This window comes from Myotis nattereri (genome assembly GCF_964212035.1).
Source record: "Myotis nattereri genome assembly, chromosome: 3".
NCBI classification, from domain to species: domain Eukaryota; kingdom Metazoa; phylum Chordata; class Mammalia; order Chiroptera; family Vespertilionidae; genus Myotis; species Myotis nattereri.
The window spans coordinates 189,944,298-189,963,685 of record NC_138077.1 but is presented as its reverse complement, the minus strand read 5'-3'; the positions used below and the strand labels follow the sequence as shown (position 1 = coordinate 189,963,685).

General features: G+C 37.7%; 1 protein-coding gene across 2 annotated transcripts in view; it reads left to right on the top strand.

Moving 5' to 3' along the window:
• RLF (RLF zinc finger) overlaps positions 1-19,388 on the top strand; it is a 61,133-nt gene extending 41,745 nt beyond the window's left edge. For both annotated transcript variants that reach the window (XM_081085872.1, XM_081085873.1), the window contains 3 exons: positions 2,095-2,231; positions 5,908-6,049; positions 13,760-19,388. In XM_081085872.1, coding sequence (XP_080941998.1) covers positions 2,095-2,231; positions 5,908-6,049; positions 13,760-18,379 — 4,899 coding nt within the window. In that variant the 3' untranslated portion in view covers positions 18,380-19,388. The remainder of the gene's footprint in view (positions 1-2,094; positions 2,232-5,907; positions 6,050-13,759) is intronic.

The window sequence follows — 19,388 nt, the reverse complement described above, 5'->3', positions numbered from 1 at the left end:
AGATTTAGGGGAGAGGTCTGAGCTGGAAATTAAGAGTTCCAAGTCATCAGCGTTTGAAATCAGAGAGTGGATGAGGTTTACTTTTTCAGAACTCTGGAAATTACGTAATAGCTTACCACAACCTTAGGAGATTTTTAGTCAAGAAAAACAGATGAATTTCAGTAAGAACAGCAAGCTTGGTGGCATTTTAACCTTCCCTGCTTCCCATCTGCCTCTTACCAGCTTCACAGTAACCTTGAAAGCAGCTTTGAAACTCCGGTAGCTGTAAAAACCTGCAGCCTAGAAGCCACTCAAGAAAACAGCAGAATGGTTTTGGAACTCTGCAAAAGCCCATCCCCAATGACTTGTCGCTCTTTGACCTATCTGGCAATTTTCTAAAAAGCTCCATTCTCAGGACTTGTCTTTATTTGACTCAAGCGTTTACTCTGCTAAAAGCTCTGTCTCTAGAATATGTGTCAAAAAAATATTTGTGATAATTTATTAACATGACAGTTGTCTGAAGAGGCATTACTAACTAGTCAGGCTAGCAAGAGATTGGTCAAAAAATTAAGAAGAAAAACTGGGATAGGGGACTTTGAAAACCTCGAATATATTCCTAGGATTCTGGAAAGTAACATGCATGTACAGGACTATGTGTCTACTAAGGAATGACCCGAGAAGCCCCTAATCCCTCACCTCTTGTTTAACTTGGGGCTCTATACAACTAGGAAATGAAGGGCAAAGCAGAGTTGTAAACTACCTACTGATATGTTGAAAGCATGCCCTAATGCACAAACAGAGCTGCTTGTCAAAAGCAGAGAGACCTACTTGTTCAAGGCATTTAAACAAACCTCCTGAATATGTTGAATATGTAGCTGACCATTAAGCAAACTGAGCAAAGACTTATAGTGGCCACATATGACAAAGTATATAGACTTTAACAGAATTATTCCAGGAAAGTCACTAAATAAACAAATAGTAACAATAACAAACCCTAAAGAGATGGGGGAATCAGATTTCCAAAGTTGTCACAATATATTATTTAAAATATCCATAAACCCTAGGGATAGGAACCATATTTAAGAACAACAACAACAAAAATTGCTCAGCTGATGTTGTTCAGTGGTTGGGCATCAACCTATGAAACAGGAGGTCCTGGTTTGATTCCAGGTCAGGGCGCATGCCCGGGTTGCAGGATCAATTCCCAGTAGGGGGCGTTTGCAGGCAGCAGCCAATGGATGATTCTCTCTCATTATTGATCTTTCTTTCTCTTTTTTTTTTTTGTTAATCCTCACCCGAAGATATTTTTCCATTGATCTTTTAGAGAGTAGAAGAGAGAGGGAAAGACAGAAACACCGATGTGAGAGAAACACATCAATTGGTTGCCTTCTGCACCCATTTATAATACTGAAACAGTCATGAAATAGATTGTTCTTGATAGGGAGAAGGGACCGTTAGAGGGTTTATCCTCCTATTTTATCAATATGTAAAAAAAGCCCTAGAAAATTTTACTGATTTGCTCAGAGGTTGTTCTTGTTTGTTTATTTGTTTTTTAAATAGTATAAATGAAAAAGATACGTGTTTCAGTTTGAAAAACTCACCCACAATATTTTTTCCTTATTTATATGAAAAATGATATATTAATACAGCATTTATATTTAAAACAGTTTCTTAGTTGTCTCCCGCTAGCCCTACTGGCAGCAAGGGTAAGCCCTTTATTTTTCTATCTGTAATTGGAGTGACTTGAATAAGATTGAAAACAAAATAAAAAATGGGGAATATGATGGTACTTCAGCTGAAAATAACCTGAAGTTAGTCTACATAATTTGACTCATTTAGATAGTAGCAATGTTCATGAGTAATTTTTTTTAACTGTACTAAAATGTTTTTATTATGTAAGGACTGCAGTGGAACTTTTTATAGTATCCTCTTCTCTGTTTAATATTTTCTTATATAAAATATTTCATTCTATAAAACTCAGCCATTAGGTCATAGAAGAAAATTCTATCTAATTCTTGCCTCACCAATTATCAAAATGGAAGCTTTACATTATACAACAAAGTGTACAGGAAAGTTACTATTTTCTTTTTTACTTACTCATCTCATTTTTGATAGATTGCAAAGGTCGACTGCAAGGAAATACTAGACATCATATGTAATCTGGAATCCGAGGGTCAGGATAACACAGCATTTGTTCTTTGTACGACTTACCTTACCCAGCAGCTCCAAACTGCCAATGTATATAGTTCTTGGTAAGTATATTTACTTTTTATTTCCTTTATTTGTCAGTGCATAGTATAGCAGTTAGGGTTTATGTAAAACATTGGTTTGTTTCAAATTTAAAATCTAAGCAAATTAAATGATGACTTGTGAATAAAATTTTGTTTATAAGCTAATCCATTTAATTAATAATATCATTGGTTTAATCTTTCCTGGAAGAGTCCAGAAATAAAGGGTAAAAAGTTTGCGCTTACCTTTGTCATCCCATAGAGCAGTGGTTCTCAACCTTCCTAATGCCACGACCCTTTAATATAGTTCCTCATGTTGTGGTGACCCCCAATTTCATTGTTACAAATTGAACATAATTAAAGCATAGTGATTAATCACAAAAACAATATGTAATTATATGTGTTTTCTGATGGTCTTAGGCGACCCCCAAAGGGTTCTCGACCCACAGGTTGAAAACCGCTGCCATAGAGGGTTGTTTGTTAACTCTAATATGTGCCTTTTTCTTTGAAGATAAAATTATGGCACTATGAAACATTGGTGTTAGGTTGTTTTCCTTTACATTTATTATATCTTTTGGTAGTCACTTTCCCCCTCTTATGTGGAAACCTACTCATTATCTAGGTTTTTAGGTCAGACTTGCACTAGCGAAAGTAATACATTTGAATAGTAATTTCTTTCGCAACTTTGGTACTATATTGCAGAATTGCATTATTTTGGTTTTCATTCCATTTTATATCTTGTTTGCCTACTGCAGTGATGGCGAACCTTTTGAGCTTGGCGTGTCAGCATTTTGAAAAACCCTAACTTAACTCTGGTGCTGTGTCACATATAGAAATTTTTTGATATTTGCAACCATAGTAAAACAAAGACTTATATTTTTGATATTTATTTTATATATTTTAACAAAGAAAAATCAACCAAAAAAATGAGTTTGTGTGTCACCTATGACATGCGTGTCATAGGTTTGCCATCACTGGCCTACTGACTACTTAGTTGTTAAAAAGGAAACAGTAGGTGTCACCCATGTTCTTTCATTCTAACTGTATTGAGTCTATTTAGGCCAGAAGACCTGATACACAGGAAACCTCTAAAATGCAAGAGTCTGTCAATAAGAAATCAGATTAGTGGTATGGATGATGTTATAGGAAGTTAGAAAAAGATTTTCACTGTACACCAGTGTTTAAGAAAAGTATTTGAGTTTTAATTCAAAAAATAGGTTGGATTTGTGCATTACCTTAATTAGAGGAGCCTTGAGTATTTTAGAAACTAAAGATGCCCTGAAGTTGAAACGAGCATTTTGTTTATAGGAAAACCTAATAACTCTTTTGTACACTTTAGCCTTCATCTCACTCTGGAGTGTCTATGTATATTTGCATAGTTTTATGTTATTAGCATTTTGCATATCACTATATTTCTTTTTGTTTACTATTTTATATAGAAATATTACTTGTGTACTGTAAATTATTTCACCCAATCCTCATAATAATCATTTCATAGATGAGGTAGCCAGTGGAAGATCAGAGAGATTAGAGAGAGAAGTCTTGTGATTGCCCAAGGTCTCAAGGCTAACATGGTAGATCTGAGATTCAAGCCAAGGATTTTTGACTAATTCAAATGGCAGTCTTTACCACCAAGTTCCTATGCCAGAGTTATGTGGGATAGGGGCTTAAAATATATTTTGTAATAATCATTGTGGATTATATCTAAAAAATGAGGTTTTTTGTTATTGTTATTGTTGTTAATCCTCACCCAAAAATTTTTTCCCGTTGATTTTTAGAATGGAAGTTGGGGGGAGGGGGAGGAGACACAGACATTGATGTGAGAGAGACACATCGATTGGTTGCCTCCTGCAACCCAGGTAGGTGCCCTTGACTGGGAATCAAACCTTTGTCCATCTCTGACCACTGAGTCACACCGGCTAGGACGAAGCAGTGAGGTTTTTGATTACTAAATCAAGTAGAGGTGGTTGTTTTTTATGCATTAGAGATTAGAGATTTTACCTTCAGTAAAACAGATATATTCACTTGAAGAACAAACTCTTATTTTTCTTGTCACAGTTAACCTCTGCCTCTAATGAAAAACTATCTGGTAGTTATAGTTAGGTGTTCAGTGCAAAGAATACATTAAATCACATATGGGATGTGTTATAAACGATTTTTAAAACTACGGTCAACACAGTTCTTTTAATAACCCTGATTCAGCTTCCCTTTTATAGTGACCCATACTTTTTTTCTTCTCTTCACTCTGCTACCATTAGCCCTTCTAAGGATGTTAGTGGCTCTAGGATTAGTGCTGTTCCCCTGTAGCAGGAAAGGATTGCTAGGGATTTCCTTCTTATTGGCCTCCCAGGGAGCTATAATGAGAAAAGAAAATCTTAAAATCACTTCACACTTTGTTAAAAGTAAGCTCCTTCAAAGCAATTCAAAGAAAAATATAATCTAAAATTTAAGGTTTTGGAAACTTTTTTTACCCTTCTATTGTTTTACAAAGACTTTTATTAATGTAGTATTTTTAACAAGAGATATTTGTAAAAAAAAAAAAAAGAGAGAGAGAGAGATAGTTGTAAAAATATGACAGTAAAGTTGGGTATGGTAATAAAAGCAGACACTTAATTTTAAACACATATTTATTTGTTTACTAGAGAGAAATTTGTTGTTCCACTTATTTATGCATTCATTGGCTGATTATTTAAAAAAATTTTTTTTAATTGATTTCAGAGAGGAAGGGTGAGGGAGTGAGAGATAAACATCACTGATGAGAGAGAATCATTGATTAGCTGCCTCATGAACACCCTGGGGATCGAGCCTGCAGCCTGGGCATGTGCCCTGATGGGGAAGTGAACCTTGAACTCCTGGTTCATAGGTCTATGGTCAACCACTGAGCCACAGCCGGCTGGGCTGATTTCTCTCTCTTAAAATCTTTACTGTTGAAAGTATTACAAATTTCCTCTCTCTTCCCCCCATTTTCCCTCACCACCCATTCATTGGTTGATTATTTTATGTGTCCTGACTAGGGATCGAACCCACAGCCTTGGTTTATTGGGATGACTCTCTGACTGACTAAGCTGGAAATGTCATCCTTTAATGTGGTCACCATGGAAGATAATTTTTGAAATGTATACTATGTAACTATCATCTGAAGCAGTTTTTTATTCTTATAGAAATTTCCTTCAGAGACATTTACCACATTAAAATATTTTATTGTTTTATAGCAGTGATCATAGTATTGATCTCAAAAGATATGTGGCTTTTTTTTTTTTTTTAATTAACCTTGCTCTGCTCTCCCTTGCCCCCCAATTTTTGGCTAGCTGTAAAAATTAAGTGCTGGAGGAATGAGTTTCATATAGATGTCTAGCAGTGGTAATGTAACTAGAGTAGTCATGCAAGTGAGAAAGGTAACCATTTTTTAAAAATATTTTTTTATTGATTTCAGAGAGGAAGGGAGAGGGAGAAACATCAATGATGAGAGAGAAACATTGATCAACTGCCTCCTGCACACCCCACACTGGGAATACAGCTTGCAACCTGGGTTTGATGCCCTGACCAGGAATCGAACCGTGATTTCCTGGTTCATAGTTCGATGCTCAACCACCGAGCTAGGCCGGCTGGGTACATCATGACATTCCAAAAAATGGGGTGGAGAGGTTTATAGCAAACACCAGTTGCTTTAAGTGTTTTACCTTAATTTTTTGTTTTATAGGGAATTGACACTGTTTTGGAGTAAACTGCAAAGAAGAATTGACCCTTCTATAGACACTTTCTTGGAGCGCTGTCGTCAGTTTGGTGTCATAGCTAAAACACAGCAGCATTTATTTTGCCTCATTAGAGTTGTACAGACTGAAGTGAGTAATTTATGCTTTTTATGCTGATTGTGCTGGAGGGAAGAAATGAGGGAAGAGATACCTCTCAGGCAACTCATTTTAAATAAGAAAAAATGAGGAATATTGGGATTTAATAAAGTTATGGAGTTGGACCTATCTTAACTGTTTCTGAAGATTGACTTCCTTTCTTAATGGGAAATAGTAATTTAATGAGATAGACCATTGGAGGAAAGGAAGATTATGTTTCTTTGCTGTCACCTCAATCACCCTACATCTACTTTTCCTAAAACAGTGTCCTATATTTTTTGCAAATTAACATAATAGTTACAAGGCATGTTTGTTTGCAGATTAACATAATAATAATAAATGAAGAAAATATAATTGCATTTCCAGCTTCTTGAAGATGTAATGATACATTTTTCTGGGGTTTGGAGTAATAGAACAATAGTTCCAGAATAAAATCTACACAAATTATAAACTTCTGTGCAAATAGGAAATAAGTTAGATATTTTTAGGAAGTAAATATTTCCAAAAATGAATTGAATTGCCATATATAAAAACCATGTTTTTTGAGTTAAGCCTTATAGATATTCAGGGTGGGGCAAAAGTTGTGAGTATGCAACATACAGTTCACCTTGTATTAATTATTACGCCATTTTCCGTATGAACAACTGTAAACCTACTTTTGCCTCATCCTATATGCTATGACTACTAGCCTAGAGGTTTGAGGTGAGTCTTATGCTATTCTCTATTTTTGTTTTGTTTTTATTATCGTCTCATTATTTAGTTCTTCATATAGCCAATCTATAATGGGTATGTTTTACGCGTTACTTCTTTGACAATTTCCAAGAATTGTTTTTATTTTTAATTTATTGTTTTTTGCCAAGGATTGTTATACTAAAGTCAAGGCGCAGTTGTACTTTTGATATTCCCTATCTCCTTTAATGCATCATTCCATATCCTATACTTTATTTTAAATATGTTGATCTAGTTTTCTCCGATGAAGATAGAAAAAGGTTAAAACAATTGTCAAAAGTAAATTCATGATCAAATAAGTTAGGTGATAATTATTTCTAATTACTATGAATGAAGTTGTGTCTTCTATCACAGAAAGAACATGTTCAAGTAGTTATAGAACTTGCCTTATTTTAAAAACTTAGTGTTACAACTGGCCTTTTAAAATTGTTTTTTAATCTTTAAGGAAAATGTTAGTTTTCTATTGCCACATAAAAAATTACCATGAAGTTAGCACTTAAAACAGCACCATTTATTAGCTCACAATTTTGTAGTACAGAAGTCCAGCACAATGTGGCAAGGTTTGCTACGTAGAGTATCACAAGGCTGAGATTGAGGTGTTTGGTCAGGCTGTTTTTATCTGGATACTCTGTAGAAAATCTGATTTTAAGCTCATTCTTATTGTTGACTATATTCAGGTGCTAATTTTCTTGAAGGATATTAGCCACAGTCTGTTTTCAGCTCCTAGAAACCTCCCTCATTCCATGCCTTTATTTTTGAGCCAGGAAAGGCGCACTAAGAATCCTCTTTCTTCAAATCTGACCTCTTCCATCTGACTTCCAGACTTAGATTTAAAGAGATCAGGTGATTAGGTCAAGCTCACTTAGGTATTCCATCTAAAGATCAACTGAATTGGGATCTTAATTACATCTGCAAAAGCCTTTTGCCATATAACATAATACAATCATAGGAATAAAATCTCATCATATTTAAAGGTTCCACTTACACTCAAGGGAATGAGACTATACAAAGGTGAGGATCACTGAGGGCCTTCTTAGAATTCTACTTACCACAAGGAACCACAGAACATGGAAAAGTTGCTAGAGGATTAGGAATAGTGGGTTTCTAACTCAGACCCAGGAATTTGATGTACATCTGTATAACCTGAACCCATATCTCTTAATCACAGACTAGGATACTTTTTACCCTACTTAAAATAGTTGGTCTAAAGCAGTGGTTCTCAACCTTCTGGCCCTTTAAATACAGTTCCTCATGTTGTGACCCAACCATAAAATTATTTTTGTTGCTACTTCATAACTGTAATGTTGCTACTGTTATGAATCGTAATGTAAATATCTGATATGCAGGATGGTCTTAGGCGACCCCTGTGAAAGGGTCGTTCAACCACCAAAGGGGTCGTGACCCACAGATTGAGAACCGCTGGTCTAAAGGATAGAAAAGATGGACTGATACATGGAAGGAGGGTGAGCGTAGAATTTCTTTCAAATGGAGAGACCTGTTTCTAGCTTTTTAAAAGAGAGAGGCTAACCTAACCTAAATCAGTTTTGATCTAGTTCTGCTGTGAATGGTAGAAATCCCATAATAGTAGTGGTCTAAAGAAGACAGAAGTTCCTCCCTCTCTCATGTAGGTAGATAATCCAGGTAGACAGACCAGGGTTGCTTCAGTGGCTCCACATATCAGAAACCCAGATTCCTTTTGTCTTCATCAACAAATAACTTCCATCTCATATTCTAAAAATTATTCCAAAGTGCTCTCTCCAGCTTGGGAGCACACTCAAAACTTTCCCTTCCCTCTCTTTCTCCGCACCCCCTTACCCCTACCCCCCAGGCACATTACCTTTGCCTTTCTCTCTCCTAAGCTCCAAAGGCCCTTCTTTTGCTTCTGTAACTTGTTTACTGAGCCTATGAAGCCCAGCTGGCTCACTTCGATCACCTCTGTAACTTTCTAAAAAAACTTTCTCTTATGATTTGAATAAATAAAAAGTGTTCCAATCCTAGCTGTAATGTCTCCATTCCAGATAGCAAGAAGGGAGGTGGGGGACAAAACATACTCTGACACACCTTTCCTCATTCCAAAACACACACACACACACACACACACACACACACACACACACACACAGAGAGTCAGAGCTACATCTAGCTGCAAGGGAGGCTAGGAGATATATTTATCATTCTGGGTGACTTTAAACCCAGATAAAAATCAAGTAGTCTGTGTTTTATTTTTAAATACGTTTTTATTGATTTTCAGAAAGAGGAAGGGAGAGAGAAATAGAAACATCAATGATGAGAGAGAATCATCCATTGGCTGCCTCCTGCACACACTCTACTGGGGATTGAGCCTACAACCTGGGCATGTGCCCTGACTAGGAATCGAATCATGACCTCCTGGTTCATAGATGGACGCTCAACCACTGAGCCCACTGGCCGGGCAGGTGATCTGTTTTTGTAGAAGAGGAGGGGAAAGGATATAGGGAGACAGCTAGCAACCAGTCACATAGCCCTTGGAATAGAAAGGGATAATGATGCTGAAAGTTGGTGTGGGCATTAGGTCTGTTGCAGATAGCAACCGTGTATAATGGAGAAGGCCTTGTCACAGTACCTCTTTATTTTCTGGGCTTCAATTTTCTAGAAATAAAGAGCTTAAGACAGATTATTATTTAAAGGTGTTCAGAGTAGTTAAACTTTAATTCTATGACTTGAGGAAGTCATTAATGGAAGGGATTACTTTAGAGAATGCATGGTCTCAAGACTTTCAAAATAGTATGACAGAATTAATGTAGATGTTGTTATATTTGGAAGTGGAAGGTATAAATAGAGGGATCATTTTGAATCCAGTTCATTTGATCATGGGGCCCTTTTGGTGAAACATATGGTACTAACTACTGTTTTGCAAAACGTGTGATTTATAAGGACATACACCTAGTTTGCAGCAGTCGGGACTAGACAAATCTTTTTTATTTTTATTTATTATTTTTTGTTGTTGTTAATCCTCACCTGAGGATATTTTTCCATTGTTTTTTGTTGTTGTTGTTGTTTGTTTGTTTTTTGGGGTTTTTTTAGGGAGAGTGAAAGAGAGAGGAAAGACAGAAATATCAATGTGAGAGAAACACATTGATTGGTTGCCTCCAACCAGGGCCAGAGCCCAAGGAGCCTGCAACCACGATATGTTCCCTTGACCAGGATTGAACCCAGGACCCTTTGGTCTGCAGGCCGACACTCTACCCACTGAGCCAAACCAGCTAGGGCAGGACCAGATCAATCTTGATAAATTGCATAATGTGATATCAGAATATCACTTGTAAATTAGAGCACAGATGACTTGGAGAAAGCCAAGTGAATTTTTAAATCATGGTTTCTCAACAAATTATTAGTACTTAATGTCTTTTGGAACACCCCCTTTTTTAAAACAGCCTAATCTGGTTTAAATGGTAAAATTTGTGAAGTCAATGTGAATACTTAAAAAAAATACAAACCAACACCTAGAAATACTATTATACATTCTGAACAGATATGCCAAGCAATTACTTGTTAAAGGATTGGTGAATAAATTAGAATTAGGATGTGGAACGTGGATCTGAATTTTGAAGAAATTGATGGATATGCATAAGTTAAACCAAGAAGCTGAAGGAACAAAAAGTGGCTTGGCATATGATATTGGATTAAGGGCACATGGGATATAGCGAAGTCAGTTAAGTTTTGGAGTCAGTATATGCTATGAAGTGGTTAAGAACTCAGGCTCTGAAAAAAGATTGCTTTAAGTTTAAATCTTTGCTCCTTTGCTCACCAGCTAGTGCCATCGGGCAACTACCTTCTGAGCTTTGGTTTCTTCATTTATAAACTGAGGATAATGTATGCAAAGAGCTTATTTAGAATAGTGCGTAGGATGTAGTAAGGGTTTTGTAAATTTATGGCAATTATTTCTTTGTGTTTCCAGCATTTTGAATGGTGCCCAATATGGAAAAAATTGTTTAGCAGATTAATTACTGATTTGAACAGTGGGATTTATCCTCAGTTATTTCACATGGTATTCTGTTGAATATTTATTATGTGCCAACATTGTAGTAATTACTTTATATTATCTTTTTTTAAATTAAATCTTTATTGTTCAGATTATTACATTTGTTCCTCTTTTTTCCCCCCCATAACTCCCCTCCTCCCAGTTCCCGCCCCACCCTCCGCCCTCACTCCCCACCCACTGTCCTCATCCATAGGTGCACGATTTTTGTCCAGTCTCTTCCCGCATCTCCCACACCCCTTTCCCCCCCAAGAATAGTCAGTCCATTCCCTTTCTATGTCCCTGATTCTATTATAATCACCAGTTCATTCTGTTCATCGGATTATTTATTCACTTGATTCTTAGATTCACTTGTTGATAGGTGCATATTTGTTGTTCATAATTTGTATCTTTACCTTTTTCTTCCTCTTCCTCTTCTTAAAGGATACCTTTCAGCATTTCATATAATCCTGGTTTGGTGGTGATGAACTCCTTTAGCTTTTCCTTATCTGTGAAGCTCTTTATCTGACCTTCAATTCTGAATGATAGCTTTGCTAGATAAAGTGATCTTGGTTGTAGGTTCTTGGTATTCATCACTTTGAATACTTCTTGCCACTCCCTTCTGGCCTGCAAAGTTTCTGTTGAGAAATCAGCTGACAGTCGTATGGGTATTCCCTTGTAGGTAACTGAGTTTCTTTCTCTTGCTGTTTTTAAGATTCTCTCTTTATCTTTTGCTCTTGACATTTTAATTATGATGTGTCTTGGTGTGGTCCTCTTTGGATTCCTTTTGTTTGGGGTTCTCCGTGCTTCTTGGACCTGTAAGTCCATTTCTTTCACCAGGTGGGGGAAGTTTTCTGTCATTATTTCTTCAAATAGGTTTTCAATATCTTGGTCTCTCTCATCTTCTGGCACCCCTATAATTCTGATGTTGGTATGCTGAAGCTGTCCCAGAGGCTCCTTACACTATCCTCGCATTTTTGGATTCTTTTTTCATTTTGCTTTTCCTGTTGGGTGTTTTTTGCTTCCTCGCATTTCAGATCATTGACTTGATTCTTGCGCTCCTCTGGTCTGCTGTCGGGAGTCTGTATAATATTCGTTATTTCAGTCCGTGTATGCTTAATTTCTAGTTGGTTCCCCAATATAACATCGAGGATCTCATTAGTTTTCTTGTAGATCTCATTAAGTTTATCGGCGGCTTCTAAACAGTTCTTGAGAGACCTTAAAAGTGTGGTTCTGAACTCTATATCTTCCATTGACAATTTTGTCCTGTTTCTTTGTCTCCGCATTTTGTTATGCTTCCTTGGTGCACCCTCTAGTGGTCTTTGTGCGCAGTCCTATAGTTAAACCTTGATTGTTGTAGCTAATACCAGGGAGGGTTTGACCTCCAGGCCAAGTGGCTATGAGAATCAGCTGTGTCAGCAGTGAGAGAACTTCTGTCCTCTAGGGAGGTGCTAATCTAGCCTTTGCCTGAGGCTATCCGGCAAATGCCTCTGTGCAGGGCTTGGGCGGGGCGGGTCGCACAGGATCAACAGGGTGGGCCGGAGAGAGCAGTTATGGCGGCTCTCAGTCCTGTCCCCAGGGGCTCTGCCTCTCTGAGTCCCAGCACCCGCTGCAAACCTCGGAGAGAAAGCTGCACTCGCTCTGACCGAAGCCAGACAGTCCCGCTTCTCCCTTTTGAGTCTGGGTCCCTAAAGACTCGCCCGGATCTGGAGCTCAGAGTCTGCGACTCCCTCCCGATTGAAAATGCCAACCGCGCCCTCCGCCCTCGGCCGCCAGCCCGCTCCGCGCACTCCGCACCTCAGAATTTGACTTCAGCACTGCGCCTCCTCTGAGTGTCCGTATGCGTTTCTCTTTCCTCCTAGTTGTAGGACTTCCACTCAGCCAGCGTACCTGTGGTTCTGGGTGATGTCCCTTCCGTTTTTTAGTTTCACTTTTGAAGTAGTTGTTCAAGGCAGCAAACTCCTGCATTAACCTATGCCGCCATCTTGGTTCTCACTTTATATTATCTTAATTCAGTTTTATTACAATGTTAGGAAAATCTAATATTACCACTACTATTATCATTTTACAGATGAGGAAACTGAGGCATAGAGGAGTTAAGAACTTGTCACTATAGTAAAGTTGGGGTTCAAAGACAGTCAAAGTCCAACTTGAAATGCTATGCTCTTAAGTAATGCATTTTAAGCTACTCTGCCAATATGATCCCACTTTTCTTTGCTCAGATTATTTTCCCATTCCCTTTCAGCCCTTCCTATAAAAAAGTCATCTTGGCCCTAACTGGTTTGGCTCAGTGGATAGAGTGTGTCAGCATGTGGACCGAAGGGTCCCGGGTTCAATTCTGGTCAAGGGCACATGCCCTGGTCGTGCAGGAGGCCACCCATCTATGATACTCTCTCATTATTGATGTTTCTATCTCTCCCTCGCCATTCCTTTCTGAAATCAATAAAGATATTTTAAAAAGTCATCTTACATGCATTAGCCTTTTATCACAAATAATCAGATACTTTTCCTGATTTTTTTTATTAGTTTCTGAGAACCTAATGCTATAGGGAGTTTTTCTGATTTCTGTTGTTTTTTCCTATGGAAAGCTTGAGATTCAGTACATCTATAACTTTAAAGTACTAATTCTTTTAGGAGGAGATGAGGAGAATGTTTATTTTAGCCTCGAGGTTTTGAAAATACCCAAGTATTCATAAGACATGCGTTTTTTACATTGAATTAAGTCTATTATTAGACTTACTCATACATGTGTTTCTTCTTGTACCCATTTACTTAAGCCTTATTCTTTATACCCAATGTAAATTCTTTTTTGAATCCTTTGGTGACCTTATTTATCCTGAATTCCTTTGAATTCATGTGTCTTTATTGTTTATGTTTGGCACATAGGTTAATTCATTGAGAGTTAGGGATGCTTTAATATGGAGTTTATATAACTTTCTATAATAAATAATAACTTTCCTTCCCTGCTTTCCTTGTAGGCACAAGACGCTGGTCTTGGAGTATCAATTTTACTATGTGTCAGAGCTCTTCAACTCAGATCAGCTGAGGATGAAGAAATGAAGGCATCAGTTTGTAAAACAATTGCTTGTCTTTTACCAGAAGATTTAGAAGTTAGACGAGCCTGTCAGCTTACAGAATTCTTAATTGAACCCAGTGTGGATGGGTTTAATATGCTGGAGGAACTGTATATGCAACCAGATCAAAAATTTGATGAAGAAAATGCACCAGTTCCAAATTCTCTCCGATGTGAGCTCTTATTAGCTTTAAAAGCCCACTGGCCTTTTGATCCCGAATTTTGGGACTGGAAAACTTTAAAACGACACTGCCACCAACTTCTAGGACAGGAGGCCTCAGATTCTGATGATGATCTAAGTGGCTATGAAATGTCTATAAATGACACAGATGTTTTAGAGTCATTTCTTAGTGACTATGAGGAAGGTAAAGAAGATAAACAATATAGAAGAAGAGATTTGACAGATCAGCCCAAGGAGAAAAGAGATAAAAAACCCACTGGTTCTTCTGAAAGATACCAGAGGTGGCTTCAATATAAATTTTTCTGTTTGTTATGTAAGCGGGAATGTATAGAGGCCAGAATTCTTCATCATTCTAAGATGCACATGGAAGATGGAATTTACACTTGTCCAGTTTGTATTAAAAAGTTCAAGAGAAAAGAAATATTTGTTCCTCATGTGATGGAACATGTTAAAATGCCACCAAGCAGAAGAGACCGTTCTAGAAAGAAATTACTGCTGAAAGGCTCTCAAAAGGGAATTTGTCCCAAGAGTCCCTCTGCAGCCCTGGAGCAAAATCAATCATCGAATGAACAAGCCAAAGGAGAGTCTCATGAATATGTCACATTCAGCAAATTAGAAGATTGCCACCTGCAAGACAGAGATTTGTATCCATGTCCTGGCACAGACTGTTCCCGTGTGTTTAAGCAATTTAAGTACTTAAGTGTACATCTTAAAGCTGAACACCAAAATAATGATGAAAATGCCAAGCACTACTTGGATATGAAAAATAGGAGAGAGAAATGTACTTATTGTCGACGACATTTCATGTCTGCATTTCACCTGCGGGAGCATGAACAAGTGCATTGTGGTCCTCAGCCTTATATGTGTGTATCTATAGATTGCTATGCTCGGTTTGGATCAGTGAATGAACTACTTAACCATAAACAAAAACATGATGATCTGCGTTACAAATGTGAATTAAACGGCTGTAATATTGTTTTCAGTGACTTGGGACAGCTTTACCACCATGAAGCACAACACTTTAGGGATGCATCTTACACGTGCAACTTCGTTGGCTGTAAAAAGTTCTATTATTCCAAAATTGAATATCAGAATCACCTCTTAATGCATAATGTTGAAAGTTCAAATGAAGATGTGAAGAAATCAGTGAAACTTGAGGAACCTGCAACAGGTGAAAAACCCCATCTACTTGACCAGACTGATAAATCACATTTACCTGAGGATCTTTTCTGTACAGGATCAGCTAGTTCCCAAATAGAAACTGCAGAAAATCTGAAAGAAAACAGTGACAGTAATTCTAGTGATCAGTTAAGTCATAGCTCTTTAGCTTCTATGAATGAAGAGTTAATTGACACATTGGATCACTCTGAAACCATGCAGGATATATTATTATCTCATGAGAAAGTCTGTGTGTCCTCCAATTTAAAAGAAAAATGTCCCAGTGTAAGAGTTTGTTTTGATGGGACTAAGTTTACCTGCGGTTTTGATGGCTGTGGTTCCACTTACAAAAACGCAAGAGGGATGCAGAAGCATCTACGAAAGGTACATCCATATCATTTTAAACCCAAAAAGACGAAAGATCTCTTTCCCTGTTTGGATAATGAACACAGTCAAACAACTGTAAAGTTTGATGCAGAGCCTAAACCCAGCTCAGATACAAACAGTGACTCCCCAGATGAAGGTCCAGATCACAATATTCATGCTAAATGTAAACGAGAACATCAAGGTTATTCTTCAGAAGCCTCCATTTGTGCTTCTAAAAGGCCATGTACAGAGGATACCATGTTGGAACTTCTGTTGCGCTTGAAACATTTAAGCTTGAAAAACTCAATAACACATGGCTCTTTCTCAGGGTCATTGCAGGGGTACCCATCCAGTGGTGCTAAGTCTCTTCAATCGGTTTCATCTATCACAGACCTTAATTTTCAGAATCAAGATGAAAATATGCCAAGTCAGTACCTTGCACAGTTGGCAGCTAAGCCTTTTTTCTGTGAGCTTCAAGGATGCAAATATGAATTTGTGACCAGAGAGGCTTTATTGATGCATTATCTTAAAAAGCATAATTATTCAAAAGAAAAAGTCCTCCAGTTAACCATGTTTCAACATCGATATTCTCCATTCCAGTGTCATATTTGCCAGAGGTCATTTACAAGAAAAACACACCTTAGGATTCATTATAAAAATAAACATCAAATTGGCAGTGACAGAGTAACTCACAAACTATTAGATAATGAAAAATGTGATCATGAAGGCCCATGTTCAGTTGACAGGTTGAAAGATGATTGTTCTGTCGAACTTGGAGGTGATCCCAACAGAAACCCTGAGAAGCCACACTGTCATTCCAAAAAGGATGAATGCTGTTCAGAGACAGATTTGGAGTCGTCTTGTGAAGAAACAGAAAGCAAAACATCTGATATTTCATCACCAATAGGTTGCCATAGAGAAGAACAAGAAGGAAGAGAGGGGAGAGGTAGCAGGAGAACTGTTGCTAAAGGAAATCTCTGCTATATTTTGAATAAATACCACAAACCATTCCATTGTATTCATAAAACTTGTAATTCCTCATTCACCAATCTAAAAGGCTTGATTCGCCATTACAGAACTGTACATCAGTACAACAAAGAACAGTTATGTTTAGAGAAAGATAAAGCAAGAACCAAAAGGGAACTTGTCAAATGTAAAAAGATATTTGCTTGCAAATATAAAGAATGTAACAAACGCTTCCTGTGTTCCAAAGCTCTTGCTAAGCACTGTACTGACTCTCATAATCTAAACCATATTACAGAGCCTAAAGTGCTTTCTGATGCTGAATCTGCAGCAAGGTTTTCCTGTAACCAGCCTCAGTGCCCTGCTGTTTTTTATACATTCAGCAAGTTGAAGCACCACTTGATGGAACAGCATAATATTGAAGGAGAAATACATTCAGATTATGAAATTCATTGTGATCTTAATGGCTGTGGCCAGATTTTCACCCATCGCAGTAATTATTCTCAACATGTCTATTACCGACATAGGGACTATTATGACGAGCTGTTTAGAAGTCAGAAAGTGGCAAATGAAAGGCTACTAAAGAGTGAAAAGGTATGTCAAACAACTCTCACTCAGGGGCATGAACATCAGACTACCAGGAGGTCATTTAATGCTAAGGCTAAAAAATGTAGCTTAATCAAAGATAAGAAAACTCCAATTACTTTCAAAACAAGAGCTGAAGCCCTCCATATGTGTGTAGAGCATTCTGAGCACACACAGTACCCCTGCATGGTTCAAGGATGCTTCTCTGTGGTGAAGTTGGAGAGTAGCATAGTGAGGCATTACAAACGTACCCATCAGATGAGTAGTGCCTATTTAGAGCAACAGATGGGAAATCTTGTCATTTGTGTTAAGTACGGTACCAAAATTAAAGAGGAACCCCCTTCTGAAATAGAGCCCTATATTAAAAAAGAAGATGGGAGCTGTGAATCAGAGCACATAAAGCACAGCCACTACCCAGGTGACTATAGCATACCTGTCCAGAGCACTGATTCCCTTAATCCAGGTGAAAGGGATGAAGGTCAGAAAGGATGTACAGAAAACAACCAAGTATTTGAGGCAGATACCCTGCTTTACAGAGGAACTTTGAAATGCAGCCATAGTTCAGAAACCACTTCTTTGGAACAATGTAATATAGTTCAGCCTCTCCCATGTAAAATAGAAAATTCCATACCTGATCCTGATGGAACTGAAAATGGAACTTACTTCACAAGTTTCCAGCTGCCTTTACCAAGGATCAAAGACTCAGAAAGTGGGCAGCAAACTTTAGGGCAAGAAGACACTGTAAAAATTTCAACCCAGGTCCCAAAAGAGAATTTTAGGAAGCACCCACATCCCAGATCATTTGATTTGAAGACTTATAAACCTATGGGATTTGAATCTTCATTTCTGAAGTTTATTCAGGAAAGTGAAGAGAAAGATGATGATTTTGATGATTGGGAGCCTTCAGAGCACTTAACCTTAAGTAGTTCTTCACAATCCAGTAATGACTTAGCAGGGACTGTTACAGTAAATAATATGGTGAATGACAACAACCCTGAAGCTGACATACCTCATTCTTCCAGTGACTCTGCAATTCATGAGAACCTGACTGCAATCCCACCTTTAATAGTAGCTGAGACAACAACAGTTCCTTCCTTGGAAAACCTGAGGGTTGTATTGGACAAAGCATTAACAGACTGTGGAGAGCTTGCCTTAAAACAGCTTCATTATCTTCGGCCAGTGGTTGTCCTTGAAAGATCTAAGTTTTCCACACCAATTTTAGACTTGTTTCCAACAAAAAAGACAGATGAGCTTTGTGTAGGAAGTTCCTAAATAGCAATTTTGTTTTCAAAACAGACTGGCTCCAACACTGCAACATGGGACAATTGCCAACTCGAACAAAGGCTGAGAACCAGCCATACCATTGTTTAAGGTAGATTAGGCTGTGTATTTACATGAATGTATAATATCTATGTCAGCACTATCAGCTGAGTCCATTAGCTCTCCAGTTGGTTTATTGATTGGGTTTTTTTTTGTTTGTTTGTTTATTAAAAGTAAGAAATGGAACTGTACTCTTGTTTGGTGCTAATTAATACATCAAAAATATATTTGGGGCTTCCTTTTTCAAATTAAGTGTGCATGATTGTAAATGGAAAAAATACTAAGATCCCAGGGTGGGAGGGCTAGGGATATGGAGTTCTTACTTGACTTGAATGTGCACCTGAGGGTGCTTTGTGTAATATATTGTACACTACAGCATCTTATATTTTTTGAGTTGAGTTTCAATAAATTACAATTTTTCACCCATTTCTTGTTTACTCCTAAAGAGTTTTCATCCCACACATAAGCTGGAAGTGCACTTGTATTTTCTGGAGTGTGCATTTCTATTTTTAACGAGTCTATTCAGATCAAGCTTTTTTTAAAGTGACTATTGTCTTAAAAATTTTTTGTGGAAAGAACATTTTTACATTGAGTAATTAGCTTTGGGAGTTAAAATAGCTCCCACAAGAGGATGCCTGGGTAGAAAGGAGAGGGTATGCCAAGGAGAACATGAAGGGCACAGCAAATTCAGAGGTACGAAGTCCTGTGTCCAGGGGACTACAAATAATCTGACATGCTGGCAGTAGAAGGAGAGCAGGGAGCACCCAGGTGAATGAGATTACTGTAGAAATAGGTGGGCAGGAACCAAACCATGAACACTGATGATTTTGCCTTTGAAGGACTTTATTCAAAATAACAATTTATAGATCACTTTAAATGAGTGTGATTTGAGGGGCTGAAATGGAATAGATAATAAGGCTGCTGAAGTAATTAAGGCAAACTTAGTGAGAGTATTTTTGAC